The sequence below is a fragment of the Anser brachyrhynchus genome (genome assembly GCF_964034855.1).
Source record: "Anser brachyrhynchus genome assembly, chromosome: 1".
Taxonomy (NCBI): Eukaryota; Metazoa; Chordata; class Aves; order Anseriformes; family Anatidae; genus Anser; species Anser brachyrhynchus.
In genome coordinates, this window is record NC_137694.1 from 65,457,547 (window position 1) to 65,475,003 (window position 17,457).

Sequence of the window (17,457 nt, forward strand, 5' to 3'; positions counted from 1 at the left end):
CAGACCCGAGCAACCTGACAACAGCCAAGCAGACACAGAAAACGAGGCTCTGTCATGCCCTTGAACACAGCCTTGAAGTACAACATAAAGAAACTACCTTCTCCTTGCCATGTGTTCCAGACTTTTTTCCCATCATTTTTAATCATCAGTTACCACAGTAACAGCATTCAGTGCAGTGTCAGCAGTCTTCTGTGGCAGCATTTCATCTTCCTGTGGTATTACATATACACTCGTTCCCCTCTCCTTCCTCCTTTTACCTTTACACTCTACCTCTTGTATTACTAAATAATGATGTATGTTCAAGCAAGTTCCTTGCTGTAGCAGGCCTCATGGTTCCAGAGAAAGAAACTGTCTGTTGGCCCTGCTGTAAACAGCCATGCCTGTTTTCTGCTTGTGCCTTGACTAGGGCTTCAGTCAGCAGTTTTTAGGGCATTGCAATGGTGGCTCTGTAGGTTTGCTTGGAGGCCAAGGTTCGTTTCCTCACTGAAGGACTGAGGTTTTTAAAATTGCTTTAGAACTCGGATGACAAAGCAGCGCTTGCTACCCATTCTTTCCAGACATTTGTAACATTACAAAAATACTCTATGGACTGATATTTCCCAACTTTGATCTCAGTTTTCAAAAATCTCTTTCAGTCTATTAGAAATATTCCTCCATTTTACTGAATGTATTAAGATTTTCATATTATAGTTTTACAGCTTTTTAATTCACTAAAACTTTGCACAAATTAATATAAATTCATAGGATAATTGTTGACAGCATCCACTGCCACATTTACAGTCTCTCTCATTCAAGGATTAAAAAGTCCCATCCTAAGTTATTGAAGCATCGTTGTCCCTGGCTAGAAAATCAGGATTGCTGGACAAATCTAGGTTAGCAGTTTAGAGACTCTGCATCCCATTTATTTGCCTTCTCCACTAAGTGGCAACCAGTCTGATGGTTCTTGACATCAGTGATACTTGTTAAGCCCACACTGGGAAGTACTGGCTTGAGAGTAGTAATAATGAGTTAAGAACAATGAATGTGCTCAGTGGCTCCAGAAGACTCTACTCGGAAACCTAGTTTGGGACCTAAAAATGGTAATTCTTTAGTCTGTGAATACTATTTCTGGACACTAGTGCAGTATAGATATAGCCATTGTCATTTCACATTGGAATTGTACTACATGGTGATTTTCTGTAGTTATCGTGGCACAAACCACTGATCAGATAGGCATTGTTTTGTGGTTAAATAAAGAGAAGATATTGGAACAGATCATGTGTTTATTAATTTTTATAAGACTTCCGTGCTGTAAATTTTATGTTGAAAACAGCTACCCTAAGTTTCTGACAGTCTTTCTGTTAGCTGATGAATTCATGAGATAGATACAAAAGCTTAGAACCAGCAGTTTAGAAGTGCTTGAGATTGCCAATAGTCCTTAATTCAAGGAATAAAATTATGGGTGCATCTTCTTTTGCTTGACTGTTACAGCTTGTGCGGTAGTTGGGAAGGGTCCATACACAATGACTTCCTGTTTGTTGTCCAGTGGCAGGATGTGCCTCAGGGATAAAATATTTGAGACTTTCCAACAACTGGTTCTTGTGGCTGGGCTGGTTTGGCATCACAGTTTCGGTATTTGGATTGATGATGTTTGAATGCTGACCGGAAAAACAGAGAGTTTATGATTACATTTAAGTCTTGTCATTTAGACACATTGTTTACTGAACTCTGAAGTTTTGATGACAAAGAGGATGAGATCAGATCTCATCCTGATAAAAACAAACCCGGGAATATATTGTGTGTGAAGAAAAAGAGATTTAACACTAAAATTTCAGTTCTAATAAAGGAAAATTTAGAATGACTTGTAATGCAGTAAAAATACAGTGATTTTCCAAGATGAGCATGTGATCATTCTTAATATTTACTTGATTTGATGTGTCTTTTTCTATAATAATAATTCTTATTAGTTTAAGCTGTTTTACCTGGCATCGGCAATTGTCTAGAAGACACACGTCTTGTTAACTTCATCTCCAGTCAAAATGTGCCAAGTTGGTATGTTATGATTATCTGTTCCTACATTTATTGGTATTATTCCACAGGGAAGACACAGCACGTTGAACAGTTTCATACTTAAGCTGTAAAGCAAGACTTTATTTGTGGTTACTTCTGTTTGGATGAAAAGCCTAGTGAACGTGTCACTTCAGTGTTCTCTCTTAAATAAATGGCAATTCGCCTTTCAACTGTCTGAAACCCACTTCAGTGGGTTTACTGATGCCTTTCTGTCAGTTTAGAGTTTCAGAATCTTTGCTACAGGCATAACTCACATAACACGTTTTTACAAAATTTAGTTCATTGTTACAGGTTTTCTCTAGCAGAGTATTGTAAAATTGTATTCTGGAAACTTGTCCTAATCATTACTAAGTAAGGTAAAACATCATTAGTTTACAAACTGTGAGGAAGTAAGCTGAAAGGAAAAAATTACCAACTTTCTGGCTGTAGCATTAAATGATTAAGGATCAGGCTGCAGGAAAAGTGATGGAAGTCCCCATTTCTTCAAATATTTTTAAAGAATTGACAAATAATCAAAAATGACTTTGAAGAAAAGCCTTGCATTGACTTTCCAGAGGATATTCCTTACAAAGGGGTTCTGAATCTGTTTACTGTGAAAGATGCCATTGAACAGCCAATATCAAATTCACATATTGATAGCTGGTAGAAAGGTAGAGGCAGAAAGCCAAAAATGTTTTACCAGCTTTAGTACTGGTTTTAATTCATGTAAGAACTGTAACTGGTGAGGTGATAGATAATGCAACGTGTTCCAAAAATACTTAAGGAGAAGGTGGAAGTCAGAGATCCATGTTGACTGCTTGTCTCATAGAGGTAAACAAAAGATGTAGAAGATTTCAAGTAGATTGCAGATTAGCAGTTGTATAAATTAATATGCAAGTAATTGTGTTCTTTACTTGAAGGAGCAATGGTGGAAAGAATTGTGCGCCTAGAAATATGCAGTGAAAAATAGTGATCTATAAGATAGCATATGTTGCATATTTGGGGTTTTAGCTGGGGAATAACATAATAAATCAGTGAGGTTTTTGCTTGCAAAAGGGAAAATACATAGCCGGCAATAGAGAATTATAATCCCCGTCATCAAATTAAATCAAAATTAAGTCTTAACTCTACAGAATGTACTTCAGCTTCAGTAAATAGTGAGCTGTTGATGAACAGCGGTCTTGGATGTTTTTCAGCTTATGCCCTGCAATATCTCTGTCCACAGGTTTTTCATCATATACTGTATTAAGCTCCATGAAATTCTGAAAATAATTCCCCTTTCTGAATCAATCCAACTGAGCCTAGTCCAGTACACTGTATCTTGGGCTAGTGAATAGATATTGCAGAATAAAATAGAAGTTTCATATTGCAGTTGGAAAACTGAGATATATGCTGGCAATTAGATCTAGTTTCTTGATTCTAACCCTTCACTAATTTGCATACTAAATTGGTAGAATAGCATATCAGGTTTATCAAAATCAGTCACAGGTTTATGAAATTAGGTATCAGTTACTTATGATAGCATCTGCAAATGGACTGGTGCTGATGGCTGCAGACTCCCCTCAGTTCTGTTAAATTCATGCTATTACGTTCTGAAGAATCCAAGTAGGTTTTGGTGCTAAGTAAATCCATGACTGTTATTCCTTCATAAGTATAGTATGTTCTCTATGCCCTGCTCTCGGAGATGAAAAAATATTCATAACCAAAGAAAAGGCATGTATTTTTTTCCCTAGCCATCATGTTTTTGCCACTTGACATTTGTAAATGTGTGTAAGGAGAGGATAGAGACTTTTTTGCTCCTTTCTGACTTGGGAGGCTGTGAGGATTCTGTTAACAGCTGCCAACTCTGAAAGATAAGGACGAGAAAGTTGATACTGATGGAGATTCTGCTTCCCATTCCTGCCATGAATGCAGGTCTGTGGACAATGCTGTCAAATACAAGGTAGTGATTTTGACAGATTGTGTTAGGGCGTTTGTATTCTGCTGTCTCTGAGTGGACATTTATTGAACACAAAGTAAACGAATGGCTTCTGTCCTGCCCTTTCTTTGCCTTAAAACATAGTACCAAAGGTTTGAGTCTTTTCAGTACCAATAAATGCTTTTAAAGATTGTGCATAAAAGCAAGTAAGGCTCAGACTCAGATAACAGAAGATTGCTATCTGAATTTACATGGTCAAATCACACATTTATCATATGGAGATAAGATCAATGAGGTACTAAAGCATGTCCAGTTTCATATATGAGTAAATTTACCTTTGCAATAACATGTCACACAATTTTAGGTTATCAATAAGTGAATATTAGTCTCTCAACTTCCATAATGGTTTTGTCTCCAAATGAATATTAAGTCTGATCTTAAGTATCAGTACTGGTGCCTGGGGGAAGTAATGGTCTTTTATCTTCAATACAGCCCTGGTTAAGGGATAGCTGCTTTATTAGGGGTATTGTTCTCTTTGTTTGATCACAACTTTACAATTACAGAACTCAGTCTTTTGTTCCCTTTCTGTTTACCACCAATTCCTGTCTTTCCTAGAGTGAATACAAATATTTCCTGTAGTTGAATAAACAAAAAATAAATGGAGCTCTCACAGCTGACCCGTGCCAAGTTCTTCATAGGATTTGAACAACCTGGGCATCTCTTGTTGTGGGATTTTTACTAAGGAGGGAACTTTAATTTTTTAAACACTTGGTTTCACTGTTACACCATCCTTGATCCTTTTAATAGTTTAAGAAAAGAATCTTCCCACTTTTTTCACGTTAAGCTGAAACTTAACTGTAATTTCTGACACCACGCCAGTGTGCCCTCCATCTCCAAAACTCTAGTAGATAAAACCTTGGCCTCACCTCCTTTGTTTCAGCTAGAAACCCAAACTGCTGCCAACTGCTGACATTAATGTTGTTGGAAAAAAAAAAATAAAAGCAATATAGAGATCCTTAAGAAAACATGCATACATAAGTTGTTTAAACTTGGAAGACTGCATGGGTTTATTTGCTCTGTGGAAGTAATAAGTACTGTACCTTCTTGTTCTATATTTTTCTTCTCTTTGGCAGGAAAATATTTATACACACAAATTTTCATTTTGTATCTCTTCTGTATCTCACAAAGAGACAGGCAAGTGCCTGCTCCTGGATTGGAAAAAGAAGGATCCACAGAGTGGGGGATACTGGGGAGCACAAGCTAAGAGCTATCCTATCCTTTTCATTGCTATCAGATGATGAAAAGATTTCTCTTTCTCCTCTTATCTGCTTTCCCATTATGTCTCTAAGTTAAATGACTTTGCACTAAAATGATCATTAAGGAAGAAACAGCAAAGGTATGATCTGCCTAGGTTTTCATCTTGTTCCACAGACCTTTTCCTTTTACTGGTTCTGTAGCAGAGACGGAATTTTCTAAGATTTTTCTAAGCTTTACAGTGTGCTTTATGGTGCTCAGTGGGTGAGCCTCTACTGCTATTTCATGGCATAATGTAATGTAAATCATAGAAAGACAATAGGTTAGAAATAGAGAAGGCAGTGGCAGGAGTAATGTATGAAATGCAGACACCTTTGATAAACGTATCTGGCAAAACTGGCATATTTCTACATATTGTGTGCCATGAATTTCTTTTTCCTTAATAAGAATAATTTTGGCACAAATGCAGTAGAAAATCTGATAGTTTCTCCAGTTTTCCAGCTAGTACTATTATCTAAGCATTGATGCAGACTTAAAAACCAACCTCTGCAGGGGAAAAAAGAAAAAAAAGTGTTAATTTATTGTGATTCCCCTTGCTTGTATACTGCATGCAATAGCAGGGCAGATGGACAGGAGTCATCTGCACAACCTTGTATTGCACATGTGCTGCTATGTGCTTGGGCAGGATTTCTGCCTCTGTGGACCAAACACAGGGACAGTGTAGATGGACAGGAATTCTGTGTCTGCAGACCACACGCACAGATGGTGCGGACAGACAGGAATGTAATGTCTGTGTGTTTGTATGAATCTTATGAGACAGGGCTGTTCTACGTGGATGTCAGCCCTAATAATTGGCCATACAAAGAGAATTCTTAGCATTAATTTAGATCAGGGTAGCAAAGCCCTGTTGGCTGTCAAAGGAAATGCCCTTTCAACTCTTCTCTCCATGATATGGGGAATTTTGCCTAGATTGAAAGATGAAAGTGAGGCAAAAAAAATAATAGCATTGTTTTTCTTCTATCTTTCATACACAACAGCTTTTTAATTTAATTTCAGAACATGCAAAATAGTCTTAAAGGTTTGTGATTTTTTTTTCCATAAATGTTGCTATCAACACTGTTTATATCATGTAGACACAGACACATTCATGTATACACCCAGAGCTAGGTTCTGGGCTGTTACAGACAGTCTGTGTTGAGATGATACTGAGCAGCTCACATCGCTTTAGAATCTAGGAATTTGTATCTGTACATAACTATTTTTTTTGCCAGGAACAGCATGCATAGAGGGGGTTTGCTATTAACAACTCTTTGAAGCTGCAGGCAAATGCAATTGAAGTGGTGAGTCAAATAACGGTGAAAATATGTAAGGCTAAAAGAGCTGTGGTTAAAACACTAGTATATACCTTCAAAAAATAAAAACACCTGGAAAATTGAATACTTTTACTATACTTACTGTAAAGACGCAGTCACAATAGACAAAGATTTGAAAACTTAAATGACATTAACTAGGAAAGTGTAAGTATATATACTTGAGCAGATGGCCTACAAATGATTTTGTCAAAGCAGGTGATAATGACTTAAGTTTTAAGATTTTACAGTAGGATGCATCTTCCATATAAAGCCCTAGGTGGGATTTTGCCAATCAGTTTTCGTAAGTATCACTGGACTGAGAAACTTTCTGAAAAAAACTAGTTGAAAGACTATGACACAGAAGCAGAGTGAGTAAGTCATTTGGGGTTATACAGGCAGCTGTGTTAAGTTGAGAATAAGCAAGTGGGTTTACTTTGGAAAGGAGAGCCAAACAGAAAAAATAATGAAGGGAAGAGGGATGAAGTAAGGTAGAAGAGAGTAAAATGAGCCCCATTATCTATGTAAAAAAAAAAAAAAAAAAAAATTGTAATAGAAATATTTGTCTGTCCTGTGGGATACTATATAGGTAATTTAGAGTTTTTGCCTTCAGATATTCATAGATTTTGTAAGACAAACTTATCTCTGGTGCTTAACCTTGTTACTTAAATTGCCCAAGTTTAAAGTAATCATATTTTTTTTTAATCTTGGAATTAGTTAGCATAATGAGACTATTTTTAATTTTTTTAATTTTCCTTTGTAAAATACATGTATCACCAACAGTTGTTAGAAATGCTTATGCTCTATGTATAAGCAAATTGTGCTTCACCTTATTTTTCTCGCAGATGATAAAATGTAAAATGGGATTTTTAGCTTGGGCCCACAAACACACTATGAGAGGGGGGGGAAAATGAGCAGGGGGAGAAGTACAATCAGGAGTTTTCAACAGTTTGAGTAATGAGGACCATGACAAAGAATGGTATTTCCTTTCACATTATTATAGAAGTAGCGTTTCATTTTTTTCTTGAAGTTAGTTGTCTTTAGTGGTGTGCATCAAAGTAAGTTAAAGAGACTGAATAAACTGTATACATTAAACATTCAGCAGACACATGAGCTAAACATGAGTCTCACTGCTCTTCATTTGAGAATTTGTAGCAATTTGGCCTCCCAGAGTCTTAAAGAAAAGACATGGAGAGTAGCATCATAAAACTACAGAACATAGAGAGTACATACAAACTTTTACAACTTGAGCAAAACATACTAGCTTGGACCAGCTTTTATCTTAATGTCCTCCAAAGCAGAGTTTAAATGACAGTACTGTCCATTTGTTTATCCGATCTGTAGTCCCCACCAAGTAGCTTTTGAATTTATTGACTATTCCAACCAAATTTGATGAAAGGAAAGAAGTCTCAAAGATCGTGAAACTTACAGGAAATTAATTAACATCCACAGCTGGGTAGAAGAATAAAAAGTCTAAAATAGTGCTCCCACACAGAGAAAGGCAAGAAGAACTGCGCCGTGATGTATTTTGTTTGGCTATAGCATATGCATATGCCTGGGCATTCAGAACATACATACTTTCACACTGGTCCCAGCTGACTCTTGCCTGGAGACACCATGGGGGAGGAGGACTGGAGAAAGAGATTATTATAGGGTTGAAGGCCATGCTTAGAAGACGTAGAATACAAATCCAAAGCACGCAGATTTCATTAGCTAGCATAAAATGAGTAATAAAGTGGACTCCTATGCTCTTCAAGTGTAACCATGCTGTCTGCAAAAGAAATCAGTTCTTAACTGATGAAAAAAGTAATGAGGACTACACAATAGATGGAGAATGGATGTAGCAGTGTGATTTAGCAACAACCAGTTGCTGTTAAGCTGATTTAAATAAATGAGTTGATTTTTGCTTTCAGGGCATGTGGCAGCAGAGGCTACAGCTCATACTTTTTCTGGCAGGAAAGGCACAGCAAGGACCTTCTTTTCTGCTCTGGCGTGGAGCTGAGATCAGACTTGCCTTGATAGATAGTACCATAGGGCAGGCTCATAAAAATACCTGCTTACTTTAAACCTAGAATGTAGAGGTTGTATATGCTCACTGCTGGAAGGTAAATAGAACCAGTTCTTTGATTTTGTCCTACGAATTAAAACAGCAGTTCATTTGGTTTGCTTGCTGTCATCAGATCAATTTCAATAAATAATTTTGGGGGGCTGTGTAGTATGAGGGATCCAGTATTCTTTGGGGATATTGTCACAGGATGTCACAGGATGGCATTTGGCCTTTAGATCCTCCTTTAAAGTCACCCAGTCTGTATAAATTAGGTTTACAATATGATGGTAAACGGTCTTAGACTTCAGTCCTTGATGACATGTCTTTAAGGTATAGCAAAACACACCTTACTGATCTTTCTGCCAAAGACCCTTACATGTAATGAAAAGATGCCAAAGAACAAAAATATGTTTTGCTCCTGAGTAGTTAGCCATGAGATGAGAAGTTTTTTATTATTATTATTATGTTATTCTTCAAGTTTTTTTATCTTTTAAATCTGGGTCTGGTAGATTCCAGGCCTTGTGAAACAAATACGAGAGAAGCAGCTATATTACCACTGTTCAGTCAGACCTAGACACAGCTTGATGTGTCTCTTAAAGAGAGTACAAGAGAGCTAAAAGAACAGATGGATTAATGCTCATGTGGATATAACACAATAATGCATCCTAAGCACAAGGTCTGATTTGGGTTGTCAGTTGTACCACTGGTTTTCTCTATACCAGAGAGGATCCAGAGCAATAGACTTCAGTAAACTTTGTCAGCAGGCAAACCTGTAGTTGGTTATTTGTTCATCTCCTAGGGAACTATTAAAGCTCCAAGAGACACATTCCTGTAGAAGAAAGGTTTCGGTTCAAAGATTGTTTTTTAAATCCATCCACATAGATCTGCATATGTCAAGCCTCAGAGAGAACTTCATATCCAAATGATCTCCATTAGTTTAGTTCAAAGTTTGAATATGAAGTTGAATATGAATTCTCCAGAATGAAGTTTGTCTGTAATTTTTGCAGGTGGGGAGATGAACAGAAAAATGAAATAACTAAATAGAGAGATTAACTGAGCTGATAAAGTCTTTCACTTTATAATGTAACATTGTTGTAACATTGCCAATAGTTGATGGAGAAGCCTTTATCTCAGGTAGAATCTGTGTTAAATCCTGTGGGCTTTGAAAAACCCCCATCAGGTGCATAGAGCACTTGCTCTTCGTTGCCGTTGCTAAAACACAGACTCCAGGATGTACAGAATTTCAGTAATGAAATGGTTTTTCATTTGTATTCAGCTGAACATTCTGTTTGTTTGCTGCTAATAGTGCAATTTCAGTTGCAGATATGAAACATAGCCAAAAGGAAAGACAAACCTTACTAATGATGTGTCTTTTAAACTTTATAAATAAAAATGACAATTCAGCATGTACCATATCTTCACAAATCTGAAAAATGTCTCCTAGACCATTAAATATTATGAATGTAAAGGGCACATTCAATAAAATAATTGATGCAGTCTCTCAGAGACCCCATGCTCAAGGTGGATATTATGCCCAAGGTAGTTATGCACAGCATCACGTTGTAATGACAAGTGAAGAAGGTTTGTTCTCATTGTTTCTGGCAGCCAGATTCCAGAAGGGAGATGGCTGGATATTTGCAGAGAGTATGTCTCAGTGCGTGTTCTCAGAAAGGAAAAAAGGACTATCTGAAAGTCTTTGCAGGAGCATGATTTTCAGTTACTGGATTTGGCTAATGACTTAGAAAAATATATATATATTGCTACGTTATTAATAGAGAAAAAGTTTTCAGATTGTTGCAGTTATATGTGTTTGTTCTCAGTGAAACATCCAGCTCTGAGAGCTGAATCATACGATTCTATGAAAGAAATGGGATGACTCCTTTAACTCACTGACACACTCTCTCTACCACATATCCATTTGTCAAAAGTACAGTCATTATATTAATGTTTACTTAATGTGGGGCTTTTTTAAACTCTACATTAAAGGATTAATAAAGCTTGTTTAGACTAGTTAGCAAAGCCAGAATTACATTACTCAAGTATTTTACAAAAAATGAGGAAGCAGTCACTGATGTCATGGTTTCCACAGTGTCCCATGGTGGAGAAACAGATTTGACGAGAACTCTTTGAGTAAGTTAATGCAATGTGAGTATGAAACTGCCTGAATTAATATAGGTAATGCATAGCTTATGAGCTAGTATCTGATGTTTATTAGAGGTCTTGTGCAGAGATATAGAAGTATGCTGTTCCTTCAAATAAAATTTGGTTTCAAAAACTTGCCAGTGTCGTGGTTACCAGAACACTAGCTATCCCGCTGAAATGCTTTAGAAAGCTATGTATTCTCATTGCAACATACAACGTAGTACAAGCTTTCAAATAAAAATATTCTCTAAAATATAAACAATGTCTGAAGTTAAAATTGTAGTTTTCAAATTTATGTGTGGAATTCCACTATGGAGAGCTTGTCAGTCCTGGGCAGCACTCCTCTGGGTTTTACCAGCAGGATATGAATCTGACTTTCCTACATTGTGGATCAGCTTGAGGTCTTTTTTTTTCTCTTATAGTAATTTAGCTGTGATAAAATCTATTAATTTGGTGTTCAGGACACAGGTGCACAAACATGCTACTGGTGTAGCCTGCAGTGAACATAAAATAGCTTACTCTTAGGAACCTGCAGGTGAGTTTGCCTTGAAGCAGTACATCCATGAAGTAGGAACATAATGATACTTAAACAAAATTCACCATGGCTACAGTTTTGGCAGCTAAAATATTATACAAGTGCTGTTTGGAATGAAAGCTTTCAGGTATTGGCTGCATTAGAACCACTCTACTCCATGGTAATTTCCTTGTTTACCCAAACATTTATTGAATATAATACACAGGCAGAAACAAACTGTATGATAACCAGAAAAAGTATGGGGAATATACAGTTAACAGTGAGTCTGTAGTGCAGAACCACGAAGCAACAGAAGAAAAGAGCGCGTTTAAAAGCAGTGCTAATGCTGAGCATTCACATTTATGATTAAAAACAAGTTTATCTCATATTATCTCAGGGTGCTTTTTCTTTTAATATAACCACCTGTTGTAGCAAGGAATAGGACAAGGGCCGAGGTTAAGTAATGACTAGAACAGAAAGGGCATTAAGGATATGTGTATCAGGGAGGTGAAAAAATGACTGCAGAAGTTCTGGGAAAAAAGGAAGTGTGAGGGGGTGGCAGGCATGATCTGCATGTTCTTTAGCATAGTCATGTATAGCTAGAGAGAGCTTTTTTCATATGTTATGCCCTAGACCTGCAGTTCACTGTATGTGGCCTGCAGACCTCTCGTGGCAAGCTATCTGGCTTTCAGTTAGGAGCCTGAAATTGTGCATTGGTTCTTCAATAATTTTGAGGATTGACGCTAGTCTAAAGGGTTGTGGGACTGTTCTTTTGTGCAGTGATTACTGGGAGACTGAAGAGTGATATCTAAGGCTTTGACAGGGTGTGTTTCGTGTGTGTGTGTGTTCATTGTTGTTTGGGGTTTTGGTGCTTTTTTGTTTTTGTTTGTTTTGTGACTGGAGGGCAAAGAATAAGTTTAGGAAATCCACTCTATCAAAACAGAAAGAAACCTTCCAGAAAAAATCAAGAAACCTACTGAGTTTTGTGGGGTTTTGTATTTTTTTTTCAGTCTAGTGTTTCATCTTTACATGCATGAAGAAGGTACCTGTAATGGCAAATGATATTTTTTAAGGAAAATTTGGATCTGACATCCAGTTCTTATCATCACTAGTTCTGATTACAAGCTCTATAGGTTTTAGACAAAAGTTCTCCTGACACAACTGATTTGTCTGCATTGCTCATTTATTTTCTCACAGGACACAGTGGTTAAACCACTTTGTTGTTCATATTTTTTACAGTGATGTAGAAATGTTTGCCCTAGGATCTGAGCCATAACCTCATAAGGTGGGAGAGGATTGTATAATAGCACAATGACACGCATTTTAGGACTGCAGGATGTTGGAGTGGTTCCCCACAATAAAGTAAATGGTTTGTTTTTAAATCATTACAACAGCCATATGCCAGTACTCTAGAAATTTCCATCCTTGTGAACCTTTTTTTTTCTGGAGAGAAGCAATAGGAGAAAATTCAGTTTGTGTATTTCCAGTTATTTTGAAATCTTCCAATTAGAAGTTCTTCAGTTAGCATTCAATCTAAAGCAGAAGCTTTTTATTTCCATGTCTGACATAGAGAGAATTAGAAAATTGTTACGTTATATTAGAAATATGTCTGCAACACTGCTTAGAACTTTAATGCTGGAAAATAACTTGTAGTATACACCAGGAAATAAACTTTTTTTCTTCCATTTCTTAATTTTTGCCTCATTCCAAGGATATATATGTGTCAATTAGTTCCTGTAGGGAAATCACAATACTGAATTTGTTGTTTTCTTGCTAAGACGTTTGTATCAGACACATGCTCTCTTAGAATAACAGCAGAAACAATGGAAGCTAAAGTTGGATTAAAGGAGCAACATAGAAAACTTCCTTCTAGGTGAACTGATTCTTTATGTTTGTCATCATTGGGGTGTTGGAAACATTGTTCTGGCTTAAATATTCAAAGGGCTATAATAGAGCTAAGCAGCTAAATATTTGTGCAAAGAGGAAGAATTTTGGAACTGAGCTTTTTCCACTTTTGAAAACTCCAGCCTCGATAACTATAATTATTTGAAAATGAAAAGTCCAAATACTAAGAATTACAGCATAATTAATGGACTTTTGCATACCGTCTAGTCCAACCACCTGCTCAAAGCATGTCTGATCAGAGCAGACTGCTCAAGGCCTTGTCCGGTTGAGTTTTGAGAATCTGCAAGGATGGAGATGCCTGTTCTAGTGCTGGATAATCCTTGTTATGAAAAGGGTTTTCCTTATCTCTAACTAGAACCTTCTGTTTTCTAATTTGTATCCACTGTCTCTTGTCCTGTCCCCTCCAGGAAGAATGTGGCTTTCCTCCTATCAAAATAATTAAAGAAGCCTCCTCTTTCTCAGGCTAAACCTGCCCAATTCTCTCAGCCTGTTGTCATGCTTTCTGCTAAGTATTAATAGTGGGATATTCTACTTGAAGTTAAATGTCAGGGGTATGCAACCTCTTAAATTCCACTTCGGAATTTTCTGTGAGAGATTCTGTGCTTCAGATGATTAGATCTGTATATTCTTTCATTCCTATATTGGCACTAAGACAGTATTTTTTACATGCAATAGCATAAAGTATGCTGCCTCTGTCTGGGAGTAGCTATTTTCTTTTGTCACAAAAGTTAATGTTTTGTACCAGTCTTCTGGTAAACTTCTGCTTCTTAACAGATCCATTCACATACACGTTGAAAGTCATATGAAAAGTTATTATCAATGAAAAAATTCCAAAGAAAGGTAAAATCATTTAAAATCAATAGGTCTCCTTGCAGAGAAGAACATATTAAATATCCAGTCTTAAATGTAATAAAATAATAAATATAGTGAATGTACCTTGACAGTAAACTGGTTGTTTAAGTATTAATGTAGAACACTTCAAGTAATGATTTATGAATGATGAGTCAGACTTGGAATTCAAAACTTGTTTGACAAAACAGAGCAAACAATATAAAGATTTCGTGTGATTAAATTGCTTATTGCTTAAGCTCAGTTTGTTATTAGTTTTTGTTAAATTAATCCAAAATAAAATCAATTCCAGATTCAAGCCCTGGACCTTCTCTATAATGATCTGAGTACAGTCAATTAGAATCTACATTCTCTAGCCTTGAGACTCATTAAAGTTATACTTTTCCATGAGAAATTCATTCAGTTATGAAGAGATTGAATCAACAACTGGCATTTTTACAGTGAGATTTGAGCTTTCATTTAAGACATTTAATTTTAGTAAACCTTTGATGATTTTAATATGTCTAGCTATACATAATTTACTGTGTATCATATCTAACACAGGTCTGGCTAGCCTTTTTGGCTTTTTGCAATACCGGAATTTTACAAAGCTCAAAGTGGGGCTTCATCTACGTTATAAACTGGGAAATGCCATCTTTCCATTTGGGGTCTGCTCCAGATGTGAGAGCCCAGTGACAGTGGCAGCCAGACAACCTCAACTGAAGCAGATGACACGAAGGCAGCAGTTCACATTGCAAGACCCAAGATCCAGCTGTCTTTTGAAATCTACTTGCAGAGTGTTATTTCTGTCTGAGTGGTCCTTGTAAGCTCTGTGTGTGTGTTTGTAGGTACCTGGGGACCTCCCTTCAGGATAGTTGTATGTTAACAGGGCTTCATGTCACTAATGTTTTCCTTTCCAGACACAACCATGTAGTGTATTTTCATCTTCATTGAAATTGCTTAACTAGAGTGGTAATGTTAAGGTAGTATTCAATTTATTTTTACCTGTCTTTTTAAACAATGTATTGCCTAGAAATAAGGAGAACAGGAGAACCTTGTACTCAGTCAGTTGTCCTTGTACAAGCTGAAAGTGCCCCTTGAATTTTCATTTGTGTTTAAACTCATACAAAATGTATCTTCCATATATATAGTAGTCAATAATTCCATATGTATTTTATATGTTGTGATTAATATATATATATATCTTTTGAATCTTGACATTTCCTGTGAAGTTGAAAAAAATCTAAGTAAAGAAACTCATTTCAAATTTTGTTAATTCTTTGCTTGACTGTATGCAGTTTCTAATTTTATACATCTTTATTACGTCACCTCTTCTTCCCAAAGACTAATTTATTAACTTTCTAAGTTCCTCACAGGAAAGCTTTTTTATTGTTTAGATTTTTCTGAGTAATCTCAGGATTTTTGTACTGTCTGGTATATCAATTGAAAACAGATTTGCATATTTAGATTAAATGTTTTTTTCAGTTAATAATCAATATTCAACTTTCCTACTATTATCACCTTGTTTACCTTTTTTTTTTTAAAGCTGACTTCTTTTTTTAAATTACTTAAGTACATCCAACTGATGTTTTCATTGTTTTTTTCTCCAAATTGGAGTTTCAGTCCTAATCCCAAGATTCTTTAACAAGGAATTGGTTTCTTTGTACACACATCTACAGCACCAGGTTTAGTAGGTAAAAGTCAGATGAGCCAGTTAATTGCAAAACTAACTTTGCCTCACAGTGAACTAGTTTGAATGTGTTTCCTATTCGTATAGTAATACCTACTAATGTTTTGTGTGCATATTTGAATTTTTTTTTTACATGTATGGATTTTGGATATACAGAATAGCCTAAATAGCCTATGGTCTCTTTAGTCTCTGTGACCACGTTAGGCTGAAATTCTTCTGTTTCTTGCATAGACTCAGAACCGTATGAAGCTGATGGCTGACAACTATGAGGATGACCACCTTAAATCCTCATCCCATTCCAACCAAACCAACCACAAGCCCTCCCCAGACCAGGTAAAGTGTCTCTTTCTCTTGTCAAGTAATTTTACTATGGTGGCTGATCATTTTGAGTCATATGTAATTTTCCCCAACATGCTTGCAGTACCTTGGAACAAAAATAGCATTCCACAGTGCAGTTATAAAACAGAAACTGATGTTGCTGTTGTGCTGGCTTCCTTGAAAACTCCCAAAATGTGAACAAACAGTTCCTGGTACCAAGCTGTTATTAAGTGGGTGGAGAAGAGGGGGCAGACAATGAAAGAGAAGAAAGAAATGCTACTGTCTTAAAATGCAAGACTGGAGTCCTGTGTAGCATATTCAGATTTTAGTAACTCAGGTTTGCTGCTTGAATGTGTGGAGTGTCCAGGACTGTTTCTTGTCTTCAGTAGCAGGAAATCATGCTCCAGGATCAGCTTTCTGATCTATGCATTGCATATGAGCAGTTCCCTTCATTTCCCATGAGGAAATCCTGGCCTCTGTGCCAAATGAGCACAGACTGCTCCCTCACAAACTCAATGGGCCATGAACTGAAGGAAAATCAATTTACCATCTCCAAGGCAGTGAGGAGCCTCTTGTGTCATTTACGAAGCACAGCCGTGTGTTTGATAACTATCAGAAAGATTACCTATCCCTTGGGTAGCACAGAGAATGCCAACGTAATTGCATATCCCATGTTGTAATCTCATCCATTCCAATTTAATTAAAATATTAGCGATCATTAATCACTGCCTTGACAAAATGAAGGAATGTTTGGCACTCCTCTTTGCCCTCTGGCTGAGCTAGAAATTGTTGAGATCTGAAGGAAGGCATCTCATTCTAGATCTTTAAGCACCAACCTTGTGAAATACAGAAATTGAGTAAGGTACTCAGTTATGAGGAAAATGGAGGGATGAAAAAAATATATATATATTCACCTTGAAAAAAACAAATAATTAAATATTTCTCTTTATGTCTGTATCAGAAAATAGTAAGGGGTGCAAAGGAAAGCAGAAAAATTCTCTTTTTCAAAGCAACTTCCTTCTGCATCTTGTTTTAATACCCTCCTCTAAATGATAAAGAAAGAACTGCAAATTGAGTGTCTTTAAATTTCCTGAAATGTTTTTGGAAAATGTTGGTTTTAGCTCCTTCAGGAAAGTGCAATTTTTAAGGCTACAAATTAAATTGCTTTCCTAACTTTGTTTTAGATGAAATATTAGCATATCTGTTGTTTCTGCATTGCAAGTGTGGAGTGAAATGAAGCCATTTCCACGGTGTAACTGTAGTACATGCTTGCAAGTGAATGCAGTATAGCATTAACAGATTAAATGAAAAGATTAAATATTTAAGGAAGTTCTTGCAAAGGCCTCAAAGAGAGGGCAGCAGGGAGGAGAAGGCAGGAGGAGGGTCCAACTGTACTTTCCCTTTTGCAAAGGGGCATTTTAAAAGTTAGCAAAGCCTACAAGAAAGCAAAGCAAGCTGTACCTC

The 17,457-nt window shown here is 36.6% G+C and overlaps 1 protein-coding gene across 14 annotated transcripts in view; it reads left to right on the top strand.

Annotated features, from left to right (window-relative positions):
• ERC1 (ELKS/RAB6-interacting/CAST family member 1) overlaps positions 1-17,457 on the top strand; it is a 308,860-nt gene that overhangs the window by 257,298 nt on the left and 34,105 nt on the right. For all 14 annotated transcript variants that reach the window (XR_013944890.1, XR_013944891.1, XR_013944892.1 and 11 more), the window contains one exon: positions 15,907-16,008. Coding sequence is in view for 10 of the 14 variants with exons in the window: in XM_080576070.1 (XP_080432196.1) it covers positions 15,907-16,008 (102 nt within the window). In the remaining 4 variants the exon portion in view is untranslated. The remainder of the gene's footprint in view (positions 1-15,906; positions 16,009-17,457) is intronic.